Source organism: Equus caballus, chromosome 10 (genome assembly GCF_041296265.1).
Source record: "Equus caballus isolate H_3958 breed thoroughbred chromosome 10, TB-T2T, whole genome shotgun sequence".
Taxonomy (NCBI): Eukaryota; Metazoa; Chordata; class Mammalia; order Perissodactyla; family Equidae; genus Equus; species Equus caballus.
The window spans coordinates 36,010,254-36,029,287 of record NC_091693.1 but is presented as its reverse complement, the minus strand read 5'-3'; the positions used below and the strand labels follow the sequence as shown (position 1 = coordinate 36,029,287).

The window sequence follows — 19,034 nt, the reverse complement described above, 5'->3', positions numbered from 1 at the left end:
GATTGTGACATATTGAATTTAAGATATTTGTGGGGCATCAGGGTGCAGAAACAGAGGGGCAAGAAAACAGTCAAGGGGCCGGCCCTGTGGCCAAGTGGTTAAGTTTGTGCACTCTGCTTCAGCGGTCTAGAGTTTCACCAGTTTGGATCCTTGTCAGGCCATGCTGAGGCGGTGTCCCACATGCCACAACTAAAAGGACCTACAACTAGGATATACAAGTATGTACTGGGGGGATTAGCGGAGAAAAAGCAGAGGAAAAAAAAACAAGATTGGCAATAGTTGTTAGCTCAGGTGCCACTCTTTAAAAAAAAAAAAAAGAAACCAGTCAAGATGTTCCAGAGTTGGGTTTAATGGGGAAGACACCATGGAAGGACAAGGGACTAGGGAAGAATTCGACCAAAGTGATTATCTATGTGGTCCAGCCAGATACTGGAGGGAAATAAAGGCAGGAGAAGCCAAAAACTCAGAAGAACCAGGAGAAGTCAAGACCAAAGAAGACATCTAATAGATTTATGGGAGTGAGGGAATATACAAGGTGGAAGGAGAGGCAATTGAAATGCTTGTAGAGCAATGTTCAGCTGATAATATGACCTTGGGTGACTACTGCTGCCATAGTGGTAATCGCAGGATGTGCACATTAGATGGATCAACCACAGGGACATTCAAACCCCCCAGGATGACAGCAGGAGTAAGACTTTGAATCTTTTGTGAGAGTCATCAACGTATAGAGAGGGGAAGGGAAAGCAGGTGACCAGAATGTTGACTGAAGGAGCTAGAAGTGAAATTTCTGAGCTTCAAATAATAAGTGGCTCTTAACTGAGAGTCGTTGAACAATGGTCTTGAAGTAGCCAAGAAAATACTGAACCCTATGTACCTGCTGATCCTGATCTGAGAGAGAGGCAGAAAAACGAATGTCAATCACTTGAGAAGGTTTCTAGGGCACAAGATGATGGTAGGACTATCAGGTTTCTTCTGGTTACAATGAAAAGGTGGGGAAAGGTTCTCAGAAAAGGCAAAGGAGACAAGTGTTATTAACGACAGAAGGAGCATTACAGTGGGCATCAGCATTTGATAAGTAAAGACAAACATAGACGGGTAAAAGCTGAGACTGACAGAATGGAAAAAGACAGACTTCTCTGCAGGTTGTCTAGGACAAATGATTATATGAAAAAAGCTATATGTACCACATGTCTTTAATACACAGAGGTCATAATGACCTCATAAAATCTTTTTTTTCTTCTCTCCAAATCGCCCCAGTACATAGCTGTATATTTTAGTTGTGGGTCCCTCTAGTTGTGGCATGTGGGACACCACCTCAGCATGGTCTGATGAGCGGTGCCATGTCCGCACCCAGGATCCAAACAAGCGAAACCCTAGGCCACCGAAGCAGAGCGCAGGAACTCAACCACTTGGCCATGAGGCTGGCCCCTCATAAAATCTTTGACTATAAAATTATCTTTTTAGATTCAAGACAGAGGCTCAGGTGTCCTGTGAAGGCAAGAACCAACCCAAAGCCAGAGAGCCTGGGGCCTGGTGTGGAATAAGTGAGAACACCTGACAGAAATAGGGAATTCAGGGGTAGAAACTGACAGTTCTGGAGCCTCTCAAGATGATATTAGTATAATTCTACCTGAAAGGAAAGAGAACAATTTCTAGAGTTAACCATTCGCATTTATACATTTCTTTCAGTCAAAACATTTTACAACTTCTTTCTAAAAGCATACTTATTATTAGTTGGGTGGACAACTCTATTTAGCAATCCAGGGAACTAAGATATACAGATGTGAGCCTGCCCAAGAAGAACTCAGATTGATGAGACGTGTGTGTGTGTGTGTGTGTGTGTGTGTGTGTGTGTGTGCACGCATGCGCATCTGGGTCATATTCTAGGTGAACATCAAAAAGCCAGAGAACAAAAATGTTTCAAAAATACACTGCTTTTATCTAATTCCAAAATAACAGCACAGTTTGCAATACAAATTGAAAGCATAAGATCTTCCAACATGTCCAAAAATATAACCACCTCAAAGAATTATAAAGAGCAAATGGAAAACATTCCTTTCGAAGATCCAGACAGGAGCCCAGATGAACATTCCATGTCATGGCCTGAATATACTTTCCAAGTACATTAAACTCCAAACATTTTAGAATAAGAGAACAGAAAATGAAAATCGAAATATCCATGTTCAAGCAGAAAGTATTCATACATATATAAGCAATTTTTGATATCTGAGATAAAAGACTTGAACACTTTAAAAGCACATGGCCAGGTTTTACTTACAAACACCATCAATGGAATCCTTCACAAGGTGTGCATCCGTCAATACCCAGAGGCCACATTCCTAGAAAGAATAATTTTAATTTTCTTCTGAAATAAGAGTTTAAATGCTCTCTTAACTGTTTCAGCAGTCTCCCATACACCTAACTCACTCTTGCTCATTTGCATTTATGCAGAATGTGAAAGAACCTGCTTTTTTTTCACTCTTGCTCATTTTTGAGAGTTTAGGCACGCACATGAGCATACATTCTCTATCTCTATGACACACAGACACAGATACACACACACTCACTTGCACGAACAGCCATTTCAAAGTCAAGGAAAGTGATATAAAGGAAAGAAATTGGTTGTTTTATGACAAGGTAAATAATTTCTCTAATGGCGAATTTTTCCACTTGCTTTTAAAACTGGAATGATAATTATCTTTCCATTTCAAATCACACTTACACAACACACTGCACTTCAGCAACATATTTAATAAAAGGTCAATTTTCCATAATTCAGATCATTAATTCTGTAAGTGTTTGCAATAGTAAAAGATATTAATATCTTTTCAAATTATATAGCAAACTAAACATACCTGAAAGACTGCAAAAGAATTCATGAACATGCCTAAATAATATCCCGTGTTATAAAGTTCCAACTCGTGGACCACCTGAGAAGAAGAAAGAATACATGGACTAGACGGATTCATTTCAAGCTGCTCCACCCTCTGCAACATTTTGTGTATGTAACTTAGATAAGACACAGCCCACATGCTTATCAAATCTAAGAATGACACAAATGGAGAAGTAATACACATGCAAATGACCTGGTCATGACTCAGTCAGCCAAAATCATATTTCTTATTTAAACTTATTCATACTCTGTTCAGCAATCCAGAGAGTTCCTAAGAAGTATAGGCTTAGACAACTTCCCTGAGGAATTCTACCAAACATTCAAAGAATAATTAGTACCTATCCTTCTCAAACTGCTCCAAAAAATTAAAGAGGAGGGGAGGCTTCCTAACTCATGCTATGAAGCCACCATTATCCTGATACCAAAACCAGACAAGGACAACACAAAAAAAAGAAAATTACAGGCCAATATCACTGATGAACATCAATGCAAAAATCGTCCACAAAACACTAGCACATAAAATACAATACATTAAAAAGATCATAATCATGATCAAATTGGTTTTATTCCAGGGATGCAGGTATGGTTCAATATCCACAAATCAATCAACGTGATACACCACATTAACAAAATGAAGAACAAAAATCACATGATCATCTCAATACATGCAGAGAAAGCATTTGACAAGATACAGCATCCATTTATGATAAAAACTCTAAATAAAATAAGTATAGAAGGAAAGTAGCTCAACATAATAGAGGCCATATATGACAAACCCACAGCAAATATCATTGCCAATGGAGAAAAACTGAAAGCTATCCCTCTAAGAACAGAAACCAGACAAGGATGCCCAATCTCACCACTCTTATTTAACATAGTATTGGAAGTCCTAGCCAGAACAATCAGGCAAGAAAGAGAAATGAAAGGGATCCAAATTGGAAAAGAAGTGAAACTGTCACTATTTGCAGACAACATAATTTTATATAGAGAAAACCCTAAAGAATCCACTAAAAAACTTTTAGAAACAATAAATGAATACAGTCAAGTTGCAGGATACAAAGTCAATATACAAAAATCAGTTGCGTTTCTATACACTAACAACGAAGTAGCAGAAAGAGAAATTAAGAATACAATCCCATTTACAATTACAACAAAAAGAATAAAATACTTAGGAATAAATGTAACCAAAGAGGAGAAAGAATTGTACACTGAAAACTATAAAACATTGTTGAAAGAAATCAAAGAAGACACACAGAAATGGAAAGATATTCCATGCTCTTGCATTGGAAGAATTAACATAGTTAAAATGTCCATACTTCCTAAAGCAATCTATAGAGTCAATGCAATCCCTATCAAAGTTCCAACAACATTTTTCACAGAAATAGAACAAAGAATCCTAAAATTTATATGGAACAACAAAAGACCCCAAATAGCCAAAGGATCCTGAGAAAAAAGAACAAAGCTGAAGATATCACACTCTCTGACTTCAAAATATACTACAAAGCTATAGTAACCAAAACAGCATGGTACTGGCACAAAAACAGACAAATAGATCAATGGAACAGAATTGGGAGCCCAGAAATAAAGCCACACATTTATGGAGAGCCAATATTCGACAAGGGAGCCAAGAGCATACAATGGAGAAAGGAGATTCTCTTCAGTAAATGGTGGTGGGAAAACTGGACATGCAAAAGAATGAAAGTAGACCATTATCTTACACTATGCACATAAATCAACTCAAAATGGATTAAAGACTTGAATGTAAGACCTGAAACCATGAAACTTCTAGAAGAAAACAGAGGTAGTACGCTCTTTGACATCAATCTTAGCAGCATATTTTCAAGTACCATATCTGACCAGGCAAGGAAAACAAAAGAAAAAATGAACAAATGGGACTACATCAAACTAAAAAGCTTCTGCACAGCAAAGGAAACCATCAACAAAACGAAAAGACAACCTAACAATTGGGAGAAGATATTTGCAAACCGTATATCAGATAAGGGGTTAATATCCAAAATATACAATGAACTCACAAATCTCAACAAGAAAAAAAACAACAACCCAATTAAAAAATGGGGCAAAAGATCTGAACAAAGATTTCTCCAAAGAAGATATACGGATGGCCAACAGGTGCATGAAAAGATGCTCAACACCATTAACTATCAGGGCAATGCAAATCAAAACTACAATGAGGTATCACCTCACTCCAGTCAGAATGGCTGTAATTAACAAGACAGGAAACAACAAGTGTTGGAGAGGATGTGGAGAGAAGGGAACCCTTGTTCACTGCTGGTGGGAGTGCAAACTGGTGCAGCCACTATGGAAAGCAGTATGGAGTGTCCTCAGAAAATTAAGAATAGATCTTCCATATGATCCAGCTATCCCACTGCTGAGTGTTTATCATAGGAACTTGAAAACACAAATGCATAAAGATACACGCACCCTCATGTTCATAACAGCCTTATTCACAATAGTGAAGACTTGGAAGCAACCTAGGTGCCCACGAAGGGACGAATGGACAAAGATGATGTGGTATATACACACAATGGAATAGTACTCCAGCCATAAGAAATTATGAAATCTGGCCATTCGCGACAACATGGATTAACCTTGAGAGCATTATGCAAAGTGAAATAAGTCAGAGGGAGAAAGTTAAGTATGGTATGATCTGACTCAGAAGTAGAAGATAAAAACAACAACAAACAAACATATAGCAACAGAGATTGGATTGGTGGCTACTAGAGGAGAAGGGAGGAGGGAAGAGAGCAAAAGGGGTGATTAGGCACATGTGTGTGGTGATGGACTGTAATTAGTCTTTGGGTGGTGAACGCGATGTAATCTACACAGAATTCAAAATGTATTATGATGTACACAAAAACAAATAAATAAATAAATAAACAAGTGTGGGCTTGAGTTATGCCCAGGAAAAACTTAAATATCACTGGTTGACAAGAAATACATGTAGAGGTCAGCATTAAAAATGACCCAGTCTTTGGCTGAGATAAATGGGTTAAATTTCATGGTTAATAAAGTTCTGCAAAAATGTCAGTTAACTAAATTTTTTTTAAATAATACAAAGAGACAATTCACAAAAGAGGTAATGCAAATTGTTAATAAGAAGAAAAAAAGTCAACATCATTGAGAATCAAAGCAATGCAAATTATAACATCATTGAGATAGGTTTTTCCATAATGAGATATTTGGATGTATTACATTAGCAATGCTATTTTTTCAAGAACAGTAGTCATTGCTAGCAAGAGTGAGTAACATAGTCTTAAAAAGTGAGTAAACTTGCCAGTTCCTAAAAAATTTAAACACAGAATTAGAATATGACCCAGCAATTCCACTCCTGTGTATATACCCAAAAGAACTGAAAACAGGGACTCAAAGAGACACTTGTATGCCAATGCTCACTGCAGCACTAGTCACAGTAGCCAAAAGCAGAAACAATCTAAGCATCCATCAACAGAAGAATGGATAAACAAAACATGGTGTATATATATGTGCACAGTGGAATATTATTCAGCCACAAAGAGAAAGTTCTGACACAGGATACAATATGGATGAACCTTGAAAACATTACACTAAGTGAAATAAGGCAGACATAAAAGGACAAATATTATATGATTCCACTTATATGAAATATCTAAAATAGGGAAATTCAGAGTGATGTCAGCATCATGACAGAGTGAGGTCTCACAGAAATCTTCCCCCTCTAATATACAACAACAAAAAATCCATACTCCAACAGAGGACATCCAAACAACACAAAAAAGGTCAGAGAGACCCACGCAGCCCTATGACAAGGGGCAGAGAGGCTGGAGCACCCCTAGGAGGAAGAATGGGGTAAGAGAGATCTTCGTTCCCTCCCCTAAAGACTGTGATGGGGACAGTGGGAGGCCTTGAGAGGGAAGGAATGGGGGAGGGGACATTCGTTCAGGAACTTCAAGGACTCCCTAGGGCCCTTGCAGCCTAGAGGGAAGCCCTCTAGAGGGGTGAAAGCTGTTGTGGGGGGTGACCTCATCAAGCCAACACTCCAGGAGACCAGAGCAAGAAAGCCTGGCATGCATGCAGGCGAAAGCGCTCCTCCCCGGACTCGCTCGGTGCCGCTCCACAGCCTGGGATCTTGGCTACAAGCGGAGAGCTGAGATTCTGTGGCTCTTGACCCCCATCCACTGGCCATAGGTGGTAACTGCAACTTAATAATGCCAGGATGCAAAAGAACAGAGCCTCTTGAAATACTAAACACTCTATTAGATCTCCAGACCAGAAAGAAAATGACAAGTACCCAGAAGTCAGTCCTGAGGACGCAGAAATATGTAATCTAAGTGACAAAGAATTCAAAACAGCCATCATCAAAAAATTTAATGAGGTAAAAGAGAATGTAGAGAAACAATTCAACAAGTTCAAGAGCTACTTCACAAGAGATTGAAACTATAAAGAAGACTCAAGCAGAAATATTAGAGATGAATGACACAATGGAAGAAATAAAACAAAACACGGATTCTCTGGATGCTCAAGTGGACACCACAGAGGAGCGTATCAGCATAATTGAAGATACACATGTTGAAATGCTCGAGACAGAGGAGGAGAGAGAACTAAAACTAAAAAGAAATTAAGAAAGTCTCCGAGAAACATCTGACTCAATGAGGAAAGGCAACATAAGAATTATAGGTATTCAAGAAGGAGAAGGGAAGGAGAATGGAGTAGAAAGCTTGTTCAAAGAAATAATAGCAGAGAACTTCCCAAACCCAGGGAAGGAGATGGAAATCCATGTGGAAGAGGCCATCAGATCTCCTAAATATCTCAATATAACATCAGAAATGAAAGAGGAGCAATAACAACAGACACCACAGAAATACAACGGATTATAAGAGAATGCTACAAAAATCTATATGCCAACAAAATGGACAATCTAGAGGAAGTGGATAAATTCTTAGACTCTTACAACCTCCCAAAGGTGAATCAAGAAGAAACAGAGAATCCAAATAGACCAATCACATGGAAAGAGATTGAAACAGCAATCAAAAGCATCCCAAAGAATAAAAGCCCAGGACCAGACGGCTTCCCTGGGGAATTCTACCAAACTTTCAGAGAAGACTGAATACCTATCCTTCTCAAGCTATTCCAAAATGGGGAAATTCATCAAGACCAAAGTAGAAGAGAGGTCACCAGGGCCTGAGGGAAGGGAGAATGGGGGGTTACATTTAATGGGTACGGAGTCTCTGTTTGGAGTGATAAAAAGTTTTAGAAACAGATAGTGATGATGGTTGTACATTATGAATATAATTAATGCCACTGAATTGTACTTTTAAAAATGGTGAAATGGCAAGTTTTATGGTATGTATATTTTACAACAATAAAAAAGTTAGGATCCTATACCCCTTTTGGTAACATTTTGGTACGTCCTCCTTATTTACACTGGCCTTAATCAGCCAAATTAAGACAAAGGTGGGAATAAAAATCATGAAGGAATCTAAGTACAAATTTAAAAAACACGCCAAGTTTAAAATCAAACACCCACAACCACTGCTTCTGCTCCACTAACAACAACCACTGCTCCCTCCACGGCAAGCCAACAGGCTCCCAGAAGAAAACAACAGAGTGAGCACGATCACAACAAGCTGGCAAATCTAGTTACCCCAACTAGAGACAGTGCAGCCAGAGCCAGACACAATAGGCAGATGGCCTTTAGTTCATGACTCGACCTCCGCCACAGAACAAACACACGCAGCTGGCCTTCTGCTGACACCCAGCGTCCATCGAGGGAATTATCTAGGAAGAAGCACCTACCTCATCAAAAAACGTCCTCCTGTTCTACTGGCTCCCTAAAAAGGCACTGCCAAAGTTGTGGCACAGGCTATTGAGGGGAAGGGGTTTCTGAAAATTATTCCTGGAAGATCTGGAGCACTTGCATTATTCCAAGGCATTCAAGAGGCTCCCAGCAGCGCCAAAAAGTTAACAGGAACAAAAGAAGCCAACAGGGTCTAGTATCACAGGCTCCCAACTCCCTCCTCCAGAGCCAAGTGTGGAGAAACAGTAGAAGCCAGCAGGAAACGTGGAGGAGCAGGGGAGGAAGCCCGGGAAAACTGAAGGGGAGCTTGAATCAGTATGTTGGGAGGAAGCAGGGGGCAGAAAGCTGCTAGAGGCAGCAGTCTGATGACAGGCTAGAAGAAAGGTTTTAAATTCCACTCTTGCTTCTCTCTAGGGGATAACCTCAGGACCATCATTCCCTCAATTTCACTGCCCAAATCCACAGTGGGAGCAGCCCAGACTACCTGTGCAGGTATGGCAAAGACAACAGCAGGTCAGCACTCTGCCCTCTGAAGCAAGAAAGTGAGGAAAACCTGTGGACAGACCCCTGGCCTCAAGCACTCCCCCCGCCCACTCCTCCAAACCCTCACGGCTGGGGATCAGAGCCTCACAGCCTCGGGAGACTGCCTCTTCCTGGGGCTGTGTTCCCCTAAGAGCGTAAATGGGAAACATTGTCTCGAAGTAGGCAGCACCCAGGGAGGGTGGAGAGCAGCTCCCAATCCCGGAAGCTCAGCCCTCCCTCTCTGCAGACTCACAGGACTCTCACAGATTGGACGGGGTGCTCAGCCTTCCCAACAGACATTGTCAGAGCAGCTGCCAAATCAGCTGGGATCAAAAGAGCATAACTGCCATGAAAAACATCCAACTAAACAACATGCAGCATGTGAAGCAGAACACTGAAAATGTCAGCTCAAGAATTTAAAATAAACACAGTAAACATACATAAGGAGAAAAGGGGAAATATTAGCAATATAAAACAAGAACAAAAGATAAGAACCAAATGAAAATAATAGATATTAAAAATATAATAGCTGACATAAAGAACCCAAAGAAGGGATGAAAGTAAGACAGACACAGCTGTCAACCAATCAGTGAACAGAAAGTCTCAATTGAGGAACTCTCCCAGAGAAATAGAGAAAAGACAGAGATGGAAAACATAGCACAAAAAGCTAAAAGACATGGAGAACGGAAGTAGAAGTGCCAATCTCTGAATAACAGGAGTCCCAGAAGGAGAGAAAAATTAAAATGGAGAGGAGGAAATATACGAAGAAATAATGGTTGTAATTTTCCAGAACTGTAAAATGAAAGGAGAGCACAGGTTGGAAGGGATGGCAATCCATAATGACACAGAACTAAAATTCCATACAATAGCAACGTGATCTGGCCATGGTTGGGGAATGAGGTGAGGACGAGGGAGAGACAAAAAGGCTATGCAAAAATTTGAGAGCATATTAAAATGCTTGTCTAGTTAGATGAAGATACAGTATTGATAACCTTCACAAATCAGTAAGGGTAAATATATATGAGTATGGTTCATGAGCTTAAAGGCATCTATCATAGAAACAAAAACAGAATGTGTAACTTCCAAACTAGCAGAATAAAATGTGATCTGGCCTATGGAAAGAAGAATAAAAAGACACAAAAAGAGAACAGGCAGTCTAAATTTAAAAGTATGAAATAAAAAATCAGAAATAAGTCTGAATTAGAATAAGGATTACCCATACTTGTAAATGGGTTAAATAAGCTTATTAAAAGATACTAACTACACTAGCTTATTAAAAGATAGTAACTATTAGATGTTTTAAAAAAGCAAAATATAGGGGCTGGCCCCGTGGCCGAGTGGTTAAGTTCGCGCGCTCCGCTGCAGGCGACCCAGTGTTTCGTTGGTTCAAGTCCTGGGTGCGGACATGGCACTGCTCATCAGACCACGCTGAGGCAGCGTCCCACATGCCACAACTAGAAGAACCCATAACGAAGAATACACAACTACGTATCGGGGGGCTTTGGGGAGAAAAAGGAAAAAATAAAATCTTTAAAAAAAAAAAAGCAAAATATAATAATATGCTATCTACAAGATACACTTAAAACACAAAAACTTACAAAACGCTGAAAATAAAAAATACGCCAGGCAAGTAGGTACCAAAAGAAAGCTGGGATAGCAATCCTAACATCTGACAAAATTTTAAATGTAAATATACAGAGAGAAAGGGAGACAGAGACAGAGACACAGAGAGAGCATGAGCACTGGACAGGTGTGCATGTGTGTAAGAACACACACGTAGCAAAGAAAAAAAATATTTATTAAGCTATTTAGAAAGCTGTAAAATAAGAGATCTTACCATATTCAGTTAAAGCAAATGCAAGATGCTATGGAACAGAATAATGTGAATTTAAGAAAAGTCAAGAGAAAAAATGACCAATTCATTTTAAAGGAGTTTTTAAAGGAAAAAAAAAGGAATGAGAAAAATTAGCTGTTATAGACTGAAGAAAGCATATCATTTTTCTTGAGTGGATTAATTTTACAACAAGATGACCAAATTAGCCTAAACATACATGTCTTTCTTCCTGACATGTTGTTAATCGCTGTACTTAATCAATTAAGGGACATAGGTTACACAATCTGGAAATCAAAATAGAAAGTACTTCAAAATAATCTACGGTTCTCTCCTCCAATGTCACCCAGAACCGTGTAAGTCAATTTCCCAGTACTTTCTCAAGAATCTTAAATTAAAATATAGCATGAAAATGAGGAAGAACTCCAGGTGGCATTTCTCACGTAGGAAAGCCAAGACAGTGGACCACACAAGCCTCTTTCCAACATAACAACTGGAATGCAAATTCTTTTTTATTTGGAAGCTTTACTGATTATTGACTTATATTTGAAGAGGAACTAATAAAATTTCCTTTCGATATTTGAAGTAATGCAATAAAGTTTCTTTTTTCTCTTTTAACATGTATTTTTGTAATGAAAAAATAACTAAACTCACATTTTCCATTGTAATATCATTTGAGGCATTCATCAGATTCACACTTTTGTCAACAGCTACAATGCCAACTACGGAGTCCGGCTGTGTCACAGAGACCCTAAGAGAGACCTTCTCCGATGGTTCAGCATTCGCTTTACTCCAAAATAGATTTATCTGAGGAAGGGAGAAAATAGGATTGATTTATTTCACTTTTTTAAAGCATTACCAATAGCAGATCAATGACTCAAAATCTAGCAAAGATTCTACATTTTCCCTGGCTCAGGGATCATTCTAAAATCATAAATAAACCTTCTCCAGGGAAAGGAGCAAAAAAACTTTATTCCTATAGTGTTTGCAAGTCATGGAACTTCTCACAGTGACGTAAATCTGAATGATCCTTCAGTTCTCTACCTTTCCTCTTCTCGTTGTCCATCTCCCCGCCTCAGCTCCCAGCTGCTTCTATGAGAAGACGCAGCGTCTGGCATACTTGGGGAATGCCAGCAGCCAGGAAGAAGGGCAGGAAAGAGGAAAGACATGGCAGATGTCTACGTGCTGGTGACCAGACTTAGAGGTGAGTGCACATGAGATCCCCCCTGGGGACCCAGAGCACCACCTCTTTCCAAGGAAGGAGGTGATCAGACCAAACACCTCTCAGGCCCGAGGCTCTGCGCCTCCAAGGCTGCCTGAACTTCCTCAGTCACCACACGCCCATCACACTCATCAAAGCACAGCCCTACCAGCACTGCTTAAACAGCACCAGTCATCTCCTCACTGAATCAAATGGCTTTACCCTGAGACCCGTTCTTCCTAGGAATTTGCATCGTGTCTAGCTGTTTCTCAACATTGCATTTCCCCAGTGATTGTACTACCTGGCCAAGATGGTCTTAATGTTTCCCTAAGCTTGATGAATTTCAGACAGGCTTTTTCCTGACTATAAACTCCTAACCTCCCTTTTCCTAGAGCATTTACTTTAGAAAACTTGGAATTGTAAATTCTTTCTCTGCCCCTTTGAGATGTAAATCTTCTCCCAGCCTCTTGCCAGTTTTACAACCTAGGAATGTCTTTCTCAAGGACCTGGGAACCATCCTTTTGAAGTGTAATCCTCAAGAAACAGTGAGCTGGACTGATCTCCAGTTTCTGTGGGAGGGTAGGAGCCTCATTTATAAATGCCAATTAGCAAACACAGATGGCCTAATCCCATTCAGCAACCTCCCCACAATGTCCCCCAGTACTTTTCCATTAGCTCACCCCAGTGCTTAAAACCCTCCTGCCTTCTGTTTCACTGGAGTTGAGTTCAGACTCTCGCCCCTATTGCTACAGTCCTAAATAAAATGTTCCTTGCCTGTTTAACTCATCCAGTGCAATGTTTCTTTGACATACCTCTTAAGTCACTGTATCTAGTTTACTTTTCTCCACCTATACCCTAAACAAAGGGAAGGGGAGAACAGCATGTGTTACCTCGGTCCCTGGCCCCATAAGACATTAACCACAACCCTGTTCAGAAGCAGCCTAGTGTGTTCTCTTTAGCTTACAAGAAACTACAACAAGAGGAAAGAGGAGATGGCTGAGACATATAGTCAAAGTCAGTTAAAACCAGTTGAAGGCAACAAGGCAGCCTGACCTGACCTGACACAGATCCCCCCCTCATTATAATACATTACTATGCTACATAACACACCCACCAGCACCATGACAGTTTACAACTGTCATAGCAAGAGGTGGCACCCTTGTTCCCCAGAAAAGCCTGCCCAGTTCCCCGAATATCTATGAATATTCCTCCCCTTCATTACCTAGACCCCTCAAAACAGCTGCTTAATCACCCCAGGAGCTCAGAAGATGATTTGTAAACTCAGTTTCCACTTCTCCATTCTTTTGGCCATTGAATAAAGCTTGTGCTATTGAACGCTCAGTTTCAGTCTTGTTTCAAAGTTGCGACACTGAACAGAGGAAGAACCCCAAGAGGAAAGGCAGGAGACCCTTCCTCAGGTCTCTCCCCAGCTGGAGAGAGAGTTCAATTGGTAACACTTGTTCAAACCTTGCACTTCTCACTCTACCCTGCACCTCACAGACCCCATGGCTTCAACTTGCACTTCTGAGTGGATGATTTCTAACCATACATCGCTTGCCCCTTCCACATCTCATTCATTTATTCCACAGTCATAACTGAACTTCAACAAAGATCCACTAATTTTCTCTTGCTTGAACATATTCTATTTCCAAATATGTAGTTTCTTTGTGAGTAAATATGATAAACATTATCATATAAAAATTAGAGAAAGATCTATCTTCCCAAACCCAACTGAAACTAATTTTGATTCCAGCCCTGATATCAGTTCCCCTATATTAATCCCAGCATATGTGGGGTTAAAACCAAAGCACTCTTTCCCTGCTTACTCCTCAGCTCCCCGACTCCAGAATCTACCATCTGCCATGGAGACAAATGGCCAAGGACAGCCACCTGAATTCCTTATCATCCCCTCCTCCTCCCTGGAAACAGTGTCCCAAGGCCAACCACAGACTGGTGGGAAAGCTCCGACCAGCAAGGCCACTGACTCCCTCCACCTGTCTACAAGCAGCCACATTCTTCACAAACCTTTAAAACCCCTCACCTCCCCTCTTTCAGGGAGACAAGACGAAACGACAAATTTGAGGGCTCACTCTCATCTCCTGGCTGATATCATCTAAAATAAAAACCCTTTCCTTGCTGTAGGCCTGGTGTTCCAGTTTTTATTTGGCCCCTTTTGTGTGGTGAGTAAAGAACCTATGTTTGTAGGCAGTAACAATCTGGCGAGCCAGCCAGGAGGCTTTCGCCATGGCTCCGCAGTCCTGGGCTGACTGGGATTTCCTGGGAAGCAGTCCAGCAGCTGCCTAGGTGACTTGCCCTAGGGACTGTCCCAGTACTTTCTGTCTGGCCTGGCACTGCTGACCTTAGGCACATGTTCATACGGCAAGGAAAGAGGCTCTAGATTTGTGTGTGTTTGTTTCTTTGTTCTTCATTCTGGGGAGTCGATGGACTCTGAAATAGGGCAAGTCACCTGAGGGATGCCCGTGAACTTCCTTCCTCTCCTTTGGGGTCCCTTCCATTCATGGAGGGGCCATCTGGTGTGCATTCAGAGTGGAAACAGTTGTAGGACTTTCTACCCTCAACCTGGGAACCGGTTCACTGGTGTCCGGCTTTTCTGTGTCTGCATCTGTGTGTCTGTCTGTCTCTGTGTATTGGAATGGGAAACAGGCTGTCTGTCCCCAAGCAGAGCCCCGTGGGCCTGATTCTGAGTAGGTGGTCTAATTATAGTCATAAGCCAATGCCTAAAAGGGATGATTTTCTTTTGTAACACTGCATGGCCACAATATTCTTTAAACTCCAGAGGAAAAACAGCCAATTAATGGATCCTTAAATTGGAAAATTTTTAGAGAGCTTCATCATAAACAGCTGTTTTAGTGGTACCTATGAAAAGACCAAATTAAAAGGAAAATACAATGACTAGTCTTAAGAACTTAATCAAACTTGGGGTCTCAGCTTCTTCTTGTGGTCTTACAAATGCTAATGAAAACATTAAGTTAACAAAGAGAAACCAGAAAGGGAAGAGTCACAGGACTCATCCCAACAGGATGGAAATCTTTAGCTAGTTATTAAACAGCAAAATGGGATAAATGGAATAGATATAAATAAAACTAGAACAAAGATTGTAATAAAACACTGCCTAAGGTTGGATGGGCTAAAGGGACCCCTCCATTAGCCCCCCAACATTAAAGGACATCAGACAAACCTGTTTTGTTCACCCCAGTTCAAAAAAATTTAAATGGTCAGGAGACAGAAATCAAAGTGAGAAACCTGACCAGCAATTGTTTGGGGCAACAGTTCGGCTGCTCAGGTTGATAAGACCACAAAGATTAAAGTGTTTAAGCTAATATTATATGAAGAGGTTATGTCAACTTTGCCTGGATGTTTTCTTTGGGAATAAATGTTATGTCTACATGGGAATGCTTCCCCTATACAATATTGTAACACTGAAACCTGTTAATGAATCTAATGTAAGTTATAATTAAAAGTATAAGAGTTGGTAAAATTAAGATAAAGGTTTGTAAAAAATGGTATATTTAAATGGGCTTTATGTAAAATAATTACATCTCTTTTGCCTAATTGTATTATAGATTATGCTGTGGGGATAAACATTATGTCTCATTTGGGAACCTTTCACCTGCCTGATATATTGTAAGAATATATAAATCCACCCTTCAGCTATGTTAATTAAACATGCTAGAGGAGATCTCACTTTAAAATGGGCAAAATGGGGCAATTTCAGTTTACCCAAACTGGTGTATTTACATATACAAATGGAAAAAGAAAGCTACAACAATGAGAAGCCTGTTTTAATCTTTTGAGGCTTCTAAATAAAATCAGAAATACTTTACTGCCTCTTTAAGAGAAAATCATTAAATAATTAGACATGCCGGCGGCCAAAGCCAACCTGTGGCTTCTCTCTCTTCTCCCACTGAGATTCGGTGCTTCAATTCCCCAAATTCCTCATCTAAAATTAAACAAGTGAAAATAAGTCAACCTTTGAGACAAGTTGGAATTGTAATGGCCACCTTAGGGGTCACCCTTAAAAGAGAGGATTCAAAATATCTCATAACAGAATGCAGTCTTTGATTAATATGTCAAAACTTCTAAAAGATGAAGTGATTTAACATGCTATAAAATGACCTTTGGTAAATAAAGGCCTATGTAAGTTTGCTGGTTTGATTAACACAGACATGTCCTCAGAGTTATCAGCATCAGATACGATGCAGACATACAGCCTGAGTTTACTGGTCAAAGGAGCTTGTGTCATCCATTACCAGATTTACCAGCAAAACTAATAACTCAGCATAACAGCTGATTTTGTTTAATGTCTGATGAGGTTTTTACAGATGATCCAAATATAAGTGTTGAGAACAGGTAAACTGAATAAATGTAAAGGATGACGGTTTTTGGAGAAACTTGAATAACAATTATGTGTTATGATGTGTGTACTTAAAACAACTTAAGATGATGGGTAACTGCTTTAATGTCACATGAAGTTTTTAAGGGTAATTAATACATAATTGTTAAAACTAGGTAAGAGTTTTTAAGTATAATAATTATGTTTTATGGTCTGTGTACTTAAAAAACAGCTTCCAAAATCTTTTTGGAAACAAACATTATAGTTTTACTAAGTTAAGTTAAATAACAAAATCTATTCAGTTTCTGGGTCATTTTCAGATAGGCTGGAACATTGAAATATTATTGCTGAACATGTCTACCTACTTTTGGCTTCTTATTACAGAGAAACTAAAAAGTGTTTGGGTCTATTAATAAACAAACCTTGTGTTTTATTACTATAAAGTAACATGTTTCTAAAAATTATAGAAGGTATTTGTAAATTTGTCAAGCCACAGAATGCTAATTTAAAAGAAAGTTTATAATTGCTTACATTTGGTTTTTACTTGCAAATTAAGGTTTCTAAGGGTTAAGGATTCTAATTAACATATGCAATTAAAGCTACTAAAATTATTAAGGAAAAAAAATCTTTGTATACAAGGAAAATACAATACATGTTTTCAGTAAGAAGATATAAAAAATAAAAGTATTTTTGCTTGTTGGGTTAAAAAAGAAAGATAAATTTGTCCTAAAGTACTAGAAGAGAAAAAAGGAAACCTGGGACAAATTCTGAATGTAAAAAGTAAGTGACAAAATGTTTATAAAGGTAAAACCCTGAGGAGTTTTATGTATGGTCAAGTTGGCTAAGATTAAAATAAATGTAATTAAGTAAATAAATTTAAATGTCAAAAGGAAACTGGTACAAAATTAAAACTTGGTCTTCTCTTTCTTAAAAAGATAATTTTGCTAAACTTTTAGTCTGCCCTTCATAAAAAAAAATTATGAAAGAGTTTTTTCCTTGAATAGTCTACCAAAATGATAAAGATTTTATGTTTTATCAAAATAAATTTCCTGTATTGTTTTTATCAGGTCCTTAATCACAGATGCTAAGGTTTTTCTTACAACTATTTAATTCTCTGCATTTGCCTAAAATTCTTTAATTGTCATTGTGGTTAAAGGGAAAATTAAACATTGCTTCATGGGGACCTATGATATTACATGGGCAAATGATATTGATATAAATGTTTTAAAAATTACATAACATTACTAGAATTCTGATCTGTTCTGATTATCAGCCATACTTCTGGTTATTATCTCAAAATGTTGTATATCACAGAAATGGTCAAATATCTTTGTTAATTGCCACTTTTAAATGTTTGTTATTTACAGACAGTTGTTATTTACTCTGCTGTCTTTACACATATGTTTCATCTTCAGAAAAATTCATGGGAAGGACTCTGGCACTTACTCTAGAATACAGGTTTCTGATAAACTTTCAGATCATGAAACTAAACTGGGCAAGAAATTGCAGAACTCTAACAGGAAAACTGATGACCTCATGAAACTGACAAAATCAAGAACCAATTACACAGGACTGGATGAACTGATGAGGATAATTATAATTTTTATAACTTTTGTTTAAAATATTGCTCATTTTTTAAATGTTTTGTTTTCCCAGACTTAAGAAAATCTTTTCTATTATGCTAATTATGACTTATAGCTATTTGATGAAATTATATATTTGTAAACAAAATTGAAACATTTATCTTTTTCTCCCTACCTGATCCCTCCAGAATTTGAAAATTCTTAGTAAGTATTCTTATTTTCACGGCTATATATAGTTGTTTGTGTAAGTTCAATAATAATCAGTTCTTCTTATAACAGGACACAATTGGAAACACTGGTTTTATTACAAAGGCTTAGACTGGAATGTCATATTTGAGAGAAACATACAGACTTGGATATGACAAGACAGCTTTTGAGGAACAAAGCTTGACTTTCTAAAATAAAGCCACTTGGAAATATTGACCTGGTACCTTGCTTATGGGTTCCCAGTAACCTGGTAAGGTTGAGTAAAGAATGTCGCTCCGTCTGGCAGGTACAAGGAACCTCAGTATTTTGGGGACCTCATGAAGAGAGGAATTCACCCAAATCTGTAGGTATTGCAGACAGTATCTGATGACAAGTTCTTGGTCTGACTTCCTTGGTCTCAAAAGGCCTTTAAAGTTCAATCTGAGATTCCTTGCAAAAAGTTCTAGCAAAGCAGATTTAAAAGAACCTATATGATTAATTGCTATTCTTACCGTATTCATGCAAATAATTGGGCCAAGTTTATTAAAACTAAACCTATTTTATAAAGCAGTGGGTCTTAATTTAGCTATCTTTGGTAAAATTGAGGGTGATTTTAGGGGAAAAAATTATGTTTCAATAGAGATTATACTATACATTCACGGATATTAGA

At 38.8% G+C, this 19,034-nt stretch overlaps 1 protein-coding gene across 12 annotated transcripts in view; it reads right to left on the bottom strand.

Moving 5' to 3' along the window:
- The window catches only part of CD109 (CD109 molecule), a 195,045-nt gene that overhangs the window by 50,233 nt on the left and 125,778 nt on the right, over positions 1-19,034 (bottom strand). For all 12 annotated transcript variants that reach the window (XM_070225130.1, XM_070225131.1, XM_070225132.1 and 9 more), the window contains 3 exons: positions 11,695-11,847; positions 2,856-2,930; positions 2,279-2,339 (listed from right to left, as the gene is read on the bottom strand). In XM_070225130.1, coding sequence (XP_070081231.1) covers positions 2,279-2,339; positions 2,856-2,930; positions 11,695-11,847 — 289 coding nt within the window. The remainder of the gene's footprint in view (positions 1-2,278; positions 2,340-2,855; positions 2,931-11,694; positions 11,848-19,034) is intronic.